We start from the raw sequence: 14,609 nt of genomic DNA, 5'->3' as shown, positions 1-14,609 counted from the left end.
AGAGGCCTACGTTCCTTCGAATCTCGGTGAAACACCAAAATGAAGAAAAATTTGTTCTAATAGCGGTCGCCCCTCGGCAGGCAAAGGCAAACCTCCGAGTGTATTTCTGCCATGAAAAATCTCCTCATGAAAAATATCTGCCTTTCGGAGTCGGCTTGAAACTGCAGGTCTCTCCATTTGTGGAACAACATCAAGACGCACCCCGCAAGTAAGAGAAGATATAAAGGGTTTTCCAATAACAAGAGTTATTTTGAATAGCCCGCTATTTCGGTTGATGTCACTTTTGAAACTGTCATTTTTTAATATTTGACAAGTAGAAACTATGCCATTAATAAAAATGGAGCGATACACGCTTAAACAACGCACTGAAAAAAATTATTAAAATTCACTATAAAAATGGTGAAAATTTGACAGAGATGGTAGGTAAAACTCCAACATTTTTGGGTCATCGTGAAGCACCGCAATACATCGTACATACATCGGACCGCAATACAGAAATTGGTGAAAAAATTCGAGCTGTTGGGTCGAGTTAGTGGTGTGAAGAATAAAACCGGTGCACGTGGCTCAAGAACCTCCGAAAATATTGCTGTTGTAGCCGAAAGTCTTGAAGAAACCCCAGGTTTGTCCATTCCTCGTCGTTCTTCGGAATTAGGCATTACACAAACGTCATTACAACGTATTTTGCATAAAGATTTGGGTCTTAAGGCTTATAAAGACCACTTAACACAGGAACTCAAGCCGGCCGATCATCAACAACGGCGTGTCTTTGCTGATTGGGTCGTTGAAATGCATGAAAATTATCCGGAATTCCATCGAGAAATCATCTTGAATGATGAGGCCCATTTCCACCTCGGTGCAAACAAAATTGTCAGATCTGGGGCTCAGAAAATCCAAGAGTTATTGTTGAAAAGCCTCTCTATCGTCAACGTGTGACTGTTTGGTGCGGTTTGTGGTCCGGCGGAGTTATTGGACCTTACTTTTTCGAAAATGAAGCTGGAGCAACAATGACGGTGAATGGATTGCGCTATCGAGAAATGATTAACGAGTTTTTATGGCCGGAATTGGTTGGTATTGACCTGGACAACGTTTATTTTCAACAAGACGGCGCTACGTGCCACACAAGCAACGAAACCATTGATATTTTATCAAAATAGCACCTCTTATTGGAAACCCTTTTAAATGCCGTCTTTATTGATGATACTCCCGAGGTGGCGAAATTCGCCTACTTCTTCGATGTTAGTACCGCATATACGCAAAGGTGGGGCTCCTGTGATGTTGATGCCCATCAGCTTCGTTTTGGAAATGTTAATTTTTAGTCCTGCCTGTGCTGCAAATGAGCTTACCGCTTTCAACTTGGATTGTATATGCGCGTGTTTGTACGAGAGTAGTGAAACAATGTCCGCATAGTCGAGGTGTTCAAGACAGCCGCCCACTCCCCAGGAGATACCTCGTCTATCAGCAGAAGCTTGCCGCATAATTAAGTCCAGGACCAGATTAAACAAGAGCGAAGATAGCACACATCCTTACCTTACTCCGGTGTGCACTTGGATGCCGCTGCTCAAGATGTTTTCGTGCCTAACTCTACAGCTGGCGTCTGTGTACAATTCTTTTATCAGATTGATGATTTTATTAGATGCACCTTTGCAAACGTGGGCTTTCCTGATAGCTTCGCGGTTAATAGAAACAAACGCTCTTTCGAATTCGATGAAACAGAGGTAAAGCAGCGTGCGCCATTCCACCGACTGTTTTACGATCCCCACATGAACATCGTGGTCGAAAGCCAGCTTGTTCGCTCCACAGGCCACCCACCAGCGCATCAGATAATCTTTTATTGATTATGTGAGCCATGATCTTGTTCACCCTGCTGAGCAGTGTGATGCCCCTCCAGTTTTTGCATTCGGCTAGGCACCCCTTTTTCGGTAAGAGTGTAAGGACGCTCTCCTTTAACTCGGTGGGAATATTTTCAGAGTTCCAAATATTTTGCAGCAGAGGAAGCAAACATCGTGCGCTTACCTGAGGATCACATTCTAGGATATCTCTGTGTCCTAGGGCATGTACTGATACAGAACAAAGAACCAATGTTTTTATCTATGATTCCGTGCTGATGCGGACTACTGCAGGCTACGAACCCGAGTACGCCTGCAAATACGAATCCAAATCACGATTTATAATATAGAATATTCTTACAAGGGTAGCGAATTTGACAATTGAGCGGCGTCAGTACAGAAAACAAAAAGAAGAGGAAGAATGAGGAAGTGAGTCGAAAGCGAAAAATATATACATACATTATGTCGTAAAACACCTAGCCTTGGGCATTCGCACAGATAGTAGAAGACGGTCTCCCTAGAATCGGCCCCCAGCTTCCTAGCACGATGTCCCATAGGCCAATGGCCGGTTATTGTTGACGTAATGCTAACGTATGCCGATGATATTGACATTATCGGCATTAGAGGCAAAGCGAATGGGTCTGGTGATGAACGGAGGACAAAACGAAGTACCTCCTGTCTTCAAACAAACAGTCGGCGCACACGCGTATCGGCACCCACGTCACTGTTGACAGTTATAATTTTGAGGTTGTAAAAGACTTCGTGTATTTAGGAACCAGCATTAACAGCGATAACAATGTCAGCCTTCAAATCCAACGCAGAATCTCTCTTGCCAACAAGTGCTTTTTTGGACTAAGTAGGCAACTGAGCAGTAAAGTCCTCTCTCGATGAACAAAACTAACACTCTACAAGGCTTTTATCCTGCCCGTCCTAACGTATAGCGCAGAAGCTTGAACGATAACAACATACGATGAAGCGACGCTTGGAGTGTTTGAGAGAAAGATTTTCAGAAGATTTTTGGACCTTTACACGTTGGCAGCGGCGAATATCGCAGGCGATGAAACGATGAGCTATATGAGTTTTACGACGACATAGACATAGTGCAGCGAATAAAGATCCAGCGGCTACGTTGGCTGGGTCATGTTGTCCGAATGGATACAAACGCTCCGGCACTGAAAGTATTCGATGCGGTACCAGCTGGTGGTAGCAGAGGAAAAGGAAGGCCTCCTCTGCGTTGGAAAGATCAGGTGGAGAAGGACTTGGCTTCACTTGGTGTCCACCTGGCGCCGATTAGCACGAGAAAGAAACGACTGGCGTGCTTTGTTAAACTCGGCCAAAATAGCGTAAGCGGGTATAGCGCCAATTAAGAAGAAGAACTCTAAAGATGTCTGTAATTCGCTTTCTTAACAGCTCGTAAGCTCTGTACTTGTTGCAATCTGGCCACGTTTCCTTCGCTATTATGCAGGTATCGGTGTTGGTCCATCTGTCAACAACCAGCGTCTAGTATTGCAAAAATATCTGCCTTTTGTAGACGTTTCGAAGGCAGCCAACTGCTACCACTTCGGATACTCCAGAGGAAGCCCCCTATCTTGCCAGCTGGTCAGATTTAACATTTCCTTCTAAGTTCCCAGATGAGAGTAATGTCTGTTGTGCGTGCTAGGGCATTTAATTCTCCTTTGCCTTGCCTGACGATAGTTGAGTTGGTTGTTGGTGACTTTATAGCTAAGATGCCTGTTTGACTATCCGAAAAAAACACATACTTCCGCTACCTGTTATGGATGATTTTTGATTATCTTGCAAGTTTCCCTTATCCCGAAAACCTCTGCTTGAAAGATAATATTCCAATTCGCCAGGCGAAAGGGCTTGGAAGTTTCCTGGTCTTCCGAATATACACCCGCGTCGACGCCACAATCCATCTCGGATTCATCGGTGTAAGGTGCGATGGTATATTCCTTGACTGCGAAACTTTCATTCTCAGGGCAGAAATAAGCTGGGGAGTTAACGATGAAATCTATTGCACCACGCAGACTTATCGCTGAAGTGTAATTTCGTATAGAAAGAAGGATACGATAGCGAATAAAAATATGGAAACGTACAAAACATACTTTTGAGGATGCTTACAATTATTATTTTTTTTAAATCACGCTAAAATCTCAAATTGTTTTTATTGACTGATTGTGTTTTAAATATTTTATATATTTGTTTTGAATTCTAGGAGTTTCTTTAGAAATCAGGTGATCTCAACTGTGGCCAAATTTTACAAGTCACCTTATATTTTCCATACGAAAAAAAATTGTATAGAAAATAGCAGTCGCCCCTCGGCAGGCAATAAAGCAAACCTTCGATTTTATTTCTGCTTTCTAAAAAAGCTTATCATATGCAATTTGCCATTCGGAGTCGGCTTAAAACTGTAGGTTCCTCCATTTGTGGAGGAGCTCGGTCAAACACCCAATAAAGGGTGTAAGCGCCAGTTATATACATATACAAGTATATTTAACAGAGTTCCATACACGGTCCATTACGATGGAATATTATGTCGCAGCTCTGCGAGTTAAATTATCCGCAGGCACTATCATTTTAGAGTTCACAGTTAATATTGCAATAGAAGTGGCAGTGAAGCGGTTGGACGGTATTTGCGAAAATTCGGCAAAATCTGTCATTTTAGTTAAAGATTGTCTAAGTAGCAGTGGGACTCGATTAGGCGGAACGAAAACTGAAGTACTGCTCATCTCGAGTAGGAATGATTAAAAACTTTAGTATAATCTTAGATCAAAGGCTGGTTTAAACTCCTCGATCTTATCGGGTCTTCGGCCAAATGGACCGAAACAGCGTCTTCGGCAGCTTTTAGCGAGCGTAGCCAAGAGCAAATTACTATATGCGGAACCGACCGATCAAACGCTAGAAAGCAAGCCTTGACTGAGTGGCAAAACGGCTGAAAGACCTTATACATACTACTCTATCCTAAAACTACAATGCTGGATAAGCAGAATGTATGACGAAGTGCCGTTTCCATGACAGTCGGTTCTACGTAACCGGAAAGACCCGGATTTACTATATATCCGGGCATGGACTGTCACTACAGCAGCATTCCCCGTATGTAAGTATGGGGAATGTTTATGCTGCTACAATAACAACAACAACAACGAAGTATCCTTTTACTCCCTTTTCTCTACTTTCGCATGCCACTTAAATTAAATCACGAGTTTGACCCCTCTTGTGATCACTGCGGAAGCTATGTGGAAGAAGATGTCTGCCGTGATTCAATCTTCTAAGGGATTTATTGAAGGCAGTGGCCGGAGATAAGTTTTCAGCGGAAGAAGATTTGGGCTATATTTTGAGTGGTGCCAGCAAATGGACGTCAATTAGAGTCACTATCTGATGCATTTTGAATAGTCTTAGAAGCATGGAAATACAATGGCAATTTATCGCAATTTAAAAAGTTGAGTGTCTAGCGGCAGTCTCATGGAGAGTACATATAGCTCTTGGGTTCACCGCATTATCCTAGCATCAATGTCCAGAAAAATTAAATCACATACCTTCTGTGACTCGCTTGGCTGACAATTTAGGTTTTTCAATTTCCCGTCCTTACGATTTCTTATTCAATCGCACCAATGACTCAGACGATATTAGTCTTGCTCCGATGACAGTCGGTTCTACGTCACCGGAACGACTCGTATTTATATCCGGCCAAAGACTGTCACTTCAGCAAAATTCGCCGTATAGGTATGTATAGGGAATGTTTATGCTGCTGCAACACCAACAACGATATTCGCTTAATTGCCTGCATTTTTGGACTATCCGCATCACTGACGCGTGCCGACAAAAATAACTTGCATATATGAACGCAGTCTTAGAATCATGCTAGTCGGTGTAAAAGTCCTTAAGTAAGATTTCTATCAGCTGATTGTCAAAATTTGCTACAGCTGAGATAGCCCGATCTGAAATGCAGGGTACCAGAATCAGTGTTAAATAAAAAACTGAATTCTACGAGTATTACTGGCACTTGATGACAGTAATAAAGAATAGTAAGGGAACCGGATTTTTTGTATTTTTTGGTCCTTTTAAATTTAAAAATTGTTGTATAGCAATAAATTTAATTTTTGTTCCAAAGCATAAACTTTGTAATTTGATTTATTCTTTATTTTATTTATTCTTTGTTATTTTTATAAAGCATAAAAAAACTTCACAAAAATGAAGCTTTTTTGTATTAAAACGAGGTTCATTATATAGGAGTTTTACTGTATTAAACCAACCTAAGTACGAATTCTTGCGTTTAAATTAAGAGCATCGCAATATTAGGCCTCTTCTATTCACCATTACCCCGCTCACTAGCTTTATGCTCGATTAACTTAACGAAAAATTTGCATGCGAAAGCAACAACAACGTTAACGAGCAAAATTCGCCGCTAGCGAGTATGGCTATAGCTCATTAGACTGATATAACTCACTTTCGTACAAACACACGTTGTTGTTGTTGTTGCTATTGTTGTTGTTGTTGTAGCAGTAATAGAAGTCCCGTCAGTGTAAGGCATATCCCCGGCCGTCTTCGTCTGGCTAATCTAAAGGTAGGCCCAGAAAACATGCTGTTTCTACAAGTTGGGTCCAGAGGAAGAGAGGTGTTAGATGAGTAGGTTTTAAAGGGCATGTGAAAAGGTGGTTAGTGTCGTGCGGGGTGCCTTCACATGCCGGACATATGTTTGGTATGTCGTACAAACACATGTAATTTAAGGCTACTCTATTTCCGCGTTGCCAATATACTTGTATGTTCATTTATACCAGTTGCTTTATCTATTCGCCACTTGCTAACGCTTGGCGAAAAGAAGAGGCCTATTGTAGAATTAAAAAAAATTGTATTTTTTCTTCATTAAAAAATTCCGACATTTTCACGTTCTCTCTTTGCAGACACGCTCTCACGCATCTCGCTCCGCCCAAATGGTTCGCATGTGACAAATGTGATTTCAAGGCCCGCATCAAAGGACACATCAAACGTCATATGCGTACACATACCGGTGAAAAACCCTTTCTCTGTCCGCATTGCCAATTCCGTTGCACGACTTTCGATAATCTGCGCAAGCATGTGCTCAAAACTGGCAAACATCCAGGCAAATTTATATACGAATGTCAGCAATGTGCCGTGGGTGCAGAACAAGGAAATACCTACAAAACTAATTCATATCAGGAGTTCCGGGCGCATAATGCCGAAATGCATGCGACGACAGGAGATGGAAATAAACATTGAACGAAAAAGTGGGAGAAAGTGTAAATTTAGGTATTTAAATTTAATAAAAATATGATAAGAATACTTTTTGTTTGATTTTCATTAATAAAGGTCGGAGTGCGTTGGGCTTCCGTTAAAAATGGTTTCAGGTGGAGCTAAAATATTTGTTGAGGTGCGACATCTACATGTGAAAATATATTATCTAGTTTTGCTAGTTACCACCAGATGACGCCAATGCAGTGCCGACCACCGGATTGTGCCTATACTGCCTCAATTTTCACTGGCGATGTTGCCTCAACTTTGTTTAGCGCCAACCTATTTTATCTATAACGCCGCGCAATTTACAAAACTGTTATATACAGACTGATTTATTATGATGTTTATGATTCCCAATTGGTTTTATTTTTTTGCTTTCATGATTTTATTTATTTAAACATATGCTGTATTGCATATTATTCTCGTTTTGTGCTATTTATGAGAAGAGAATACAATAATTTTTTGATGAGAAAGCGTATCAAATGTGGCGTTGCCAACTGGTGATTTATCCCTTGTGCCCATTTATTTTATTATTTGTTATTATTTATTTACTTTTACGCCTAAAGAAGATAAGAAAATCATTAAAAGTATTTATATGAAATTAGAAAACTATTTTAAGCATTCAATTAAGCGTTGAGCAATTTCTTTTTTCTATTTTAATTTCTATGAAAAAATAATTCACTTAATAAAATCTAATTATCTACATAGTAAGTTGGCAACGCGTCCACATTTTGACTTTTCTCTCATTGCACGAAGAAACGGCAAACGATAATCAGAAACGCGTCGAAACTCACAACGAAAAAAACTCCAATTTGTGTTCACTTCATATATTTGTGTTTAGTGTGTGTGAAAATTGTGAATATTCATAATGAAAATAATTAATTAAATTAGAAAATTGTGCGGGAAACAAAGCTGTGCCGTTGTTAAAATGATCAGCGCGATGGATAATAGATCGTACGGTGCGATTTCGAAGGCATCCACCGCTGGTCGTAGCGACTTCACAACGCCAGGTAATAAAGCGAGAAAGAAAAAACTAAAACGAAGACCAAACAAATGGAAATACTGATAGAATGGACTACTTGCCACAATGAACGATCAATTACAATTCCCATATTAAACAATATACCTTTGCTTAACCAATTGAATAGATTAATATGTGCCCAAGAATGCATACAAATTCCGCCAGCCGTGTAATGTTAGCCCGTTTGTTGACGTTCCGTTGTTCGTTTGGACGCCAGGTGAAAGTCCAGGAACAAGCAAGACTTCCAGCATTTGTGAACTAATTTTAACGCATCTCAAACTGGAAGCGTTTGCTGTTTGCGTATGTAAACGTGAAAATGCCATTTATTTATTAAGATATAGAAAAGTTGTAAAGTAATGAAAGCACCAAACTCCATTGATTGAGCTCATTTATGCATTCAGCGTATTATCCCTGTTGTTATATTCTTATTGGATTTAATAAACCGCTAGTTATTGAATACAGCAAATTAATTCTTACTCGCAGTCCATATGCGTAAAGGCATTTGGCAATTGGCTTAATTGGCAAACCGGGGAGGTGGCTTACCTAATTTGTGCACAACAACGAAGGTATTAAGAAAGTAAATTACACCAAAGAATTAGATGCACGTAAAGCGTACATGATGAATAGGCAGGCGGTCAATCTATCCAGCAAAGTTGAGCCGAATGTGGAAGTTATAAAAATATGAAATGAAAACTTTATGAGTGACAGTTTATTGAAGACGCCGCAAGATGGGTAAACAAACAATAGGTTTTCAAGCAGTTTTAGTTGGTAGTATGCACTGTGGCTGGGTTTATAAATAAGTTAAATTATTTATTAAAAAAAAAAAAAAATAGTGAACTGAAAAAAAGCTATAGGAAAAAGATAAAGGAAAATGTGGGAATACTAAAAATGTAATGTAAACGAATTTAACGCCAAGAATGAAATAATACCAAATCAGCGCCCCGTCTACGTGCTTTATAATTAAAAGTTTTTGAAATTAAAATTGTAATGCGCCACCGGCAGTTTCTCACAGCATAAATGGCATGCACATGAATGGCATCATAAGAATAATCATCGTACAACCAACAGCAAGCCGAACAAAAAGTGTTTCGAACAATGCGCTACGTTGTAATTTTTCCCAACGCCATTCTTTGTGACATACTTTGCGCACTCAACCTGTAACATTTAATTATGCCATCTTACTGTTGCGCTATTTTCTTAATTTTTGTCACTCTTAAGCGTCTTATTTATATTGTTTTACGATCTTTGTTTTTTTTTTTTTGTCTTTGCAGAATTAACGCCTGAACAGCAAAAGTTGTTAATTGAGCTGCGTCGAAAAAAGCAGGAGCTTTTACTGGAAATTCAGGTAAGCGTTTCACTCGCTACTAAAAACATTGTTTTTTTTTTTGTTTCATTTATTTGTTGCTCTCTAACACAATTCAATAGTTCATTAACTTAACTGGTTGACTACAATTAGCCTGCCACACATACTTATGTTCCTGCTTTTAATTCGTCATTCAGAGTTGCGTTCACTTCACTTTAAAGTTGAATGAGTCATAAATGTTTTTGCAAAGAAGCGATTTGTTGGTGACTGGTGGAGCAATTCAAGGCTCGTGCAGATAATCTGTACAACCACCACGCCTTGTAAAGCCAGGCTTTGTTGCTCGCTTATTCGCCATGTGACAATAAAAATTCTTGTTGTTGGTGGGTTTATTTATAGTGTCAAGCGCTCATTATAAAAAATGCTTTATATATAATTAAGTTACAAGCTTGATTGCGTCGTTTGGAAAAATGTGTTTTCCACACAACTTTGTCTGTTTCGCCGTTTAATTTGCTCTGAGTTTATTTGTATGGCTTTTTGTTTTGATTGCGCACTCTTCTAGCTTCGCTATTAATCCGCGCTTGTCTGCGGTGATTGCCTTTAAATTTTCTTTCTTTCTTTTTCTCTTTACCATTTTTGCAATACCCTACTTTTCTTTGTTTATATGGTTTGTTTATTTACCAATTGTGGGAAAATTTGTCAAGCTCTCACTATTTACATATCCACATACAATGGTGGCGATTTAATTAAGCGGGAGTTGAATTTATTACTGATTTGACTGATAGTCTATAATGAAAAAAAAAAAATCTGGATCTTTTAATGCAGCAGTTACAAGGAAGCAAATCATAGAATATTTTTCGTTTCCCAGACAATCGGTTCTATGTTACCGAAACCAACGGATTTATATTCGGTCAAGGACTGTCACTCCAGTAGCATTCCCCATATGTAAGAATGGGGAATGTTTATTCTGCTATAACAGCAACATAAAATATTTTTAAATTAAATGACTTCTTCATTTATAGAATTGACCTTCACATACTTCATTAGTTGCTTGGCGGCCAAGTTTCTCCTCCAATTTGGGTGTGCATTTTGATATTGTCATGCAAATGAAGGATTTTATGGCTTTATGCCGATTTAGACCGACAGATTTCATTTTTCATTTTCATTTATTTATTTAAGGGGTTATAAATATACAGTTAGAAGGCCGAAACAGCACATTTTCCAAAAAAAAATTCTATGAAAACATTTAAATTTATTGATCTAAAAATTTGTACACATACATATAACGTTATCTTGTACTCTGTATTTTAAGACTTAGTATTAGACGTTTCCACGACAGTCGGTTCTACGTTACCGAAACGACCCGAATTTATATCCGGCCAAGGACCGTCACTTCAGCAGCATTCCCCGTATGAAAGGATGAGGAATATTTATGCTGCTACAACAACAAAAATAATAATAGTAAAAATATTTATTTGGAAAGGAGCTACAGCTGATCTCCGCGAGCTCCTCTCAAAAAAGATGTTTTGCGGTGAAACCATATATCTCTGAACTGGATCCTCTGAAATTAAAAAACCAAACAGATTTCGTTAAAGTAATGTTAAATCTAGTAATTAATCGAAGGAATAAGCAAAATACATTTTTTTTTTACAAAATGGCGGTTTCTCAAAAAAACAAAAAAAAAAATCGGTTTTCGACCAAAATTTCGGCCTTAAATTGTTTATAAGAAAAAAAATATTTATCATTGAGAAAAAATCTTCGATTAATTACTAACAAAAATATTTAAGAAGCTCGTGTTAAAATTTGAGACTAATCGGTTTAGCCGTTTTCGAGTAATGTTGGTCATCGACTTTGAAAACACTATTTTGAGAAAAAAACGCGTTTAAAGTTTGAAAAGCACTATGAAACAGTTTTTTAAATTTGCGTGTAACTTCGAAAATATTCACCGAATCGATATTAAATTTTCTGTGTGTATTCTTAAATATATTCACATTAAGAAAAAATAAATAAAAAAAATTGATGTTTTGAAAATTCAAACATACAACCATAGATTATAGTTACAATGGTTGATCTTAAGAATAGCTTACATAATTAAATCCTTGATAGAAAAATTAACGATAAAATTAAAATTAAAAAGTAAAAAAAATATAAAATAAAAGTATTAAAAGAAAAATTATTAAAAAAAATATTATAGTAATAGTAGGGATTAATTAGAATTATTTGAAATAATGATAAATTATTGGAGTATATTCGGCAATTTATGTGTGAAGCGCGAACTATATTTTGTGCATTTAATTTTTAGGAATGAATTATTCTAAAACGTAAAATCTATTTTTTTATGCACCAATTTTCATTCCAAAGATGGTCAGAGAACTAAAGGTATTGACGTTCAGTCACCAAACAACTCTATTTCATCGGGACTAAGTTTAGCAAGCGGCAAGATTTTGAAAACATAAATCGATCTTTGAGATATCTGGGTTTTTGAGTAGTAATGATCTTTTGAAGTAACACTAAGCATTTAAACTTAAGCAAATCGTCAAAAGATATCAATGGAATTTGTTTTGCAAAAACAGAAATGGATGTTTTTATGAGAAGTCTGCTTAGGAGCGGACACTTTTAGGATACACTTTTCTTATCATTTAATATTTTATACCCGGTGGGACTGGCACAAACTCGCTCGTCCACAATTTGAGGCATGCTGTGAATTATTCTGTGCCGATACCGATATCAATAAATATTCATATACAAATTTTCGGTTTAATGAAAGTCCATTTTTATCCCCTGGATGTATCGTATTTTCTGGTACCTCATAGATTGATTTATCGGTACCATTCCATACTCGGTTTACATTATTTTACTTACATTCTCAATTTATCTTAATTGAACAACTCTACATTTAACACAACCAATGCATTTTTGTTTATATTTCTTTCGCATTTTGCATCTTAGAGAATCAGAGTATATAGCTGGAGTTCTATATAAAATATAAGATCCTATGTGCCTTCTATACTAGGTTCTATTGCCGGCGACCCCGCGTAGTAACTTTGTTCACCTCCAGCGGTGACTGACGAACGGGATGCGGTTTTCTGCGTCGAGAGTTTCACTCTTCATTTCACAGAGCGTTCACTTCAAGATGTTTCACAATCTGTGGGGTCTGTAAAGCAGGAGACTGCTTCATTCTATTACTATTCTGGAAAGCGCTGCTCACATCATCTAAGTTTTGGTTTTTTATGCCTATTTAGATTTTTCAAGGTTTTTGTTTTGTAAGTTACTTTGCTCCATCTTTTTTTCTTTTGGGTCTCCGCTTCAAGCCGCTATCTTCGCGCTATGCACAGTCGTCGTCTTAACTGATTAGCTGGTTTATCTATCCAGATACAGGGATGTCGCGCAAGGGTTCTAGCAGGTTCATATGGGAGCCAGTGTTCAGAGTCAGGATCAGTTGCAAGTCATGTTGGCAATTTTTTTAATATGTTTTATATTATTTTATTGATTATGGCTATGTTTTCCTAATAATGTTTCATGTTTTTTTTTAATTACTGCTTTGTGAACGTCGCCTTCTACAAATTGTTTAGCAAAACTTTGCGGCACAACAGTAATATTCTCAACAGAACGCCCAGTTTTTGGTCTGCCAATCCTTATTCTATCCTCGACGGATGTAGTTTCTTGAAAATTTTTCAGCAATGAATCATTCACTACTGACATTTAGGCGTCGTTTTTGAAAATATTTCAAGTTTATTAGCTCAACACTTTTAAATATATTGTAACATTTCTTCTTAGTATCACAGTCATTGGTGAATCATTGCTTTATTCACAACCTTGCGCCATCTGTCTCTATCTAAGACTACCTTCTTCCACCGTCACACGTTTGTCTTTTCAAGTTCAACTTTCACGTCTTCGAGCCATCTCTTTTTGGGGCGTGGTCTTCTTCCATTAGAGCGTAATTCAACTGCATTTCGAGTTGTTCTCTACTTGGGCCGTCTAACCGTGTGTCCGAGCCATCTTATCCTCTGAAATTTTATAATCTTATCAGTTTCGTTTTTTGCTGATAGTTTTAGCTCATGATTATATCTAATTCGATAGGTACCGTTTTGAAGTCTTACAGGTCCATATATTTTTCGCAATATTTTTCTTTCCGGCACCATTAGCTGATTAGTGTTAGTAGTTTTTGGTTTTTTTATTATTTATTACCTTTTTTTAAAAATTTATTAAAAAAAAACTAAAACAAATAAATTATTATCACCACTAATTTCATAAAAAAAAAAACGTATTAAAGAATCAACAAGCGCCGTACTTAATTAAGTAGGTCGCCACCACTGTATAAAACTATTTCTGCACTTACTCATTCGTATATTTGACAGTTTACTCAGTGAACTTAATTTTTATCCGTCTTCACTTGTCCACCTTCCTATTAGAAGTGTGTGAGTTCGTACTTTTCTTGTTACTTTCTTAAAGTTTTTATGATTATACGAATACCCTAGTCCAAAAAAAGGTTCTTATTCTCTCGGTTTTAATTTAATGACAACACTTCTCCCACTTGTGTTAATCTATGTAACACTAACTATTCATTTATAAGTTTATGATCACCAAAACGAGAGCATGAAACCGTTAAGTCGCCGCAGATTCACATACGCGGCTGGCAATTAAAGTAGTGGGCGTGAGAATCGTTTTTCGTCTGAGACTTTCTGGCGCTTGAACATAAAAATAATAAATTAATTAAATAAACACAAGCAGTTTGGGCGGTCAGCGCGTGTCTAACTGGTTATGCAAATGTGTAGTGACGTGCACCATAACAAGTTAGCAATTGCAACCAGTTATAATACATAGTAGTACAAATATCTAAATAGTTGCACGTGGAGAAAATTAAAGAGAATTGCAGAGAAGAATTTACATTTTGGTAGCTGCCCTGAACTCTAATGTAGGCACAATTCACCTTAAAACTGTTTTTTCTAGTAGTTGCGCTTGCTCACGACTCGCACTGCCGGCTAGCGCAAGGTTTATGCTTTGCTCAAATATGAGCTGGATAGTTGTGAGCGTGCACTGGCGCACGGCAAATGTCGAAACGGGATTTCGGTGTAAAAAACAAGAAATAAAATAATAAAAAATAAAATAAATATTAGTTTATAGTGTTCGTCTTTTATGCAATTGTTGTTGTATTTAATGTAAACTTTCAAAGTGCAAACAAAATCGACATGAGAGTAATGCAAAAATT

The 14,609-nt window shown here is 37.7% G+C and overlaps 2 protein-coding genes across 2 annotated transcripts in view; both read left to right on the top strand.

The window, feature by feature from the left end:
• The window catches only part of LOC129249212 (zinc finger protein 624), a 58,778-nt gene extending 51,707 nt beyond the window's left edge, over positions 1–7,071 (top strand). Inside the window, exon 5 of the mRNA XM_054888898.1 lies at positions 6,728–7,071. Coding sequence (XP_054744873.1) covers positions 6,728–7,064 — 337 coding nt within the window. The 3' untranslated portion in view covers positions 7,065–7,071. The remainder of the gene's footprint in view (positions 1–6,727) is intronic.
• A 799-nt stretch (positions 7,072–7,870) lies between these two features.
• The window catches only part of LOC129249127 (cytohesin-1), a 120,242-nt gene continuing 113,503 nt past the window's right edge, over positions 7,871–14,609 (top strand). Inside the window, exons 1-2 of the mRNA XM_054888781.1 lie at positions 7,871–8,089; positions 9,372–9,445. Of these exons, the coding sequence (XP_054744756.1) occupies positions 8,008–8,089; positions 9,372–9,445 (156 nt within the window). The 5' untranslated portion in view covers positions 7,871–8,007. The remainder of the gene's footprint in view (positions 8,090–9,371; positions 9,446–14,609) is intronic.

This window comes from Anastrepha obliqua, chromosome 5 (genome assembly GCF_027943255.1).
Source record: "Anastrepha obliqua isolate idAnaObli1 chromosome 5, idAnaObli1_1.0, whole genome shotgun sequence".
NCBI lineage: Eukaryota > Metazoa > Arthropoda > Insecta > Diptera > Tephritidae > Anastrepha > Anastrepha obliqua.
Note: the sequence above shows the minus strand (reverse complement) of the source record. Positions and strands in the feature narration are given on the sequence as shown.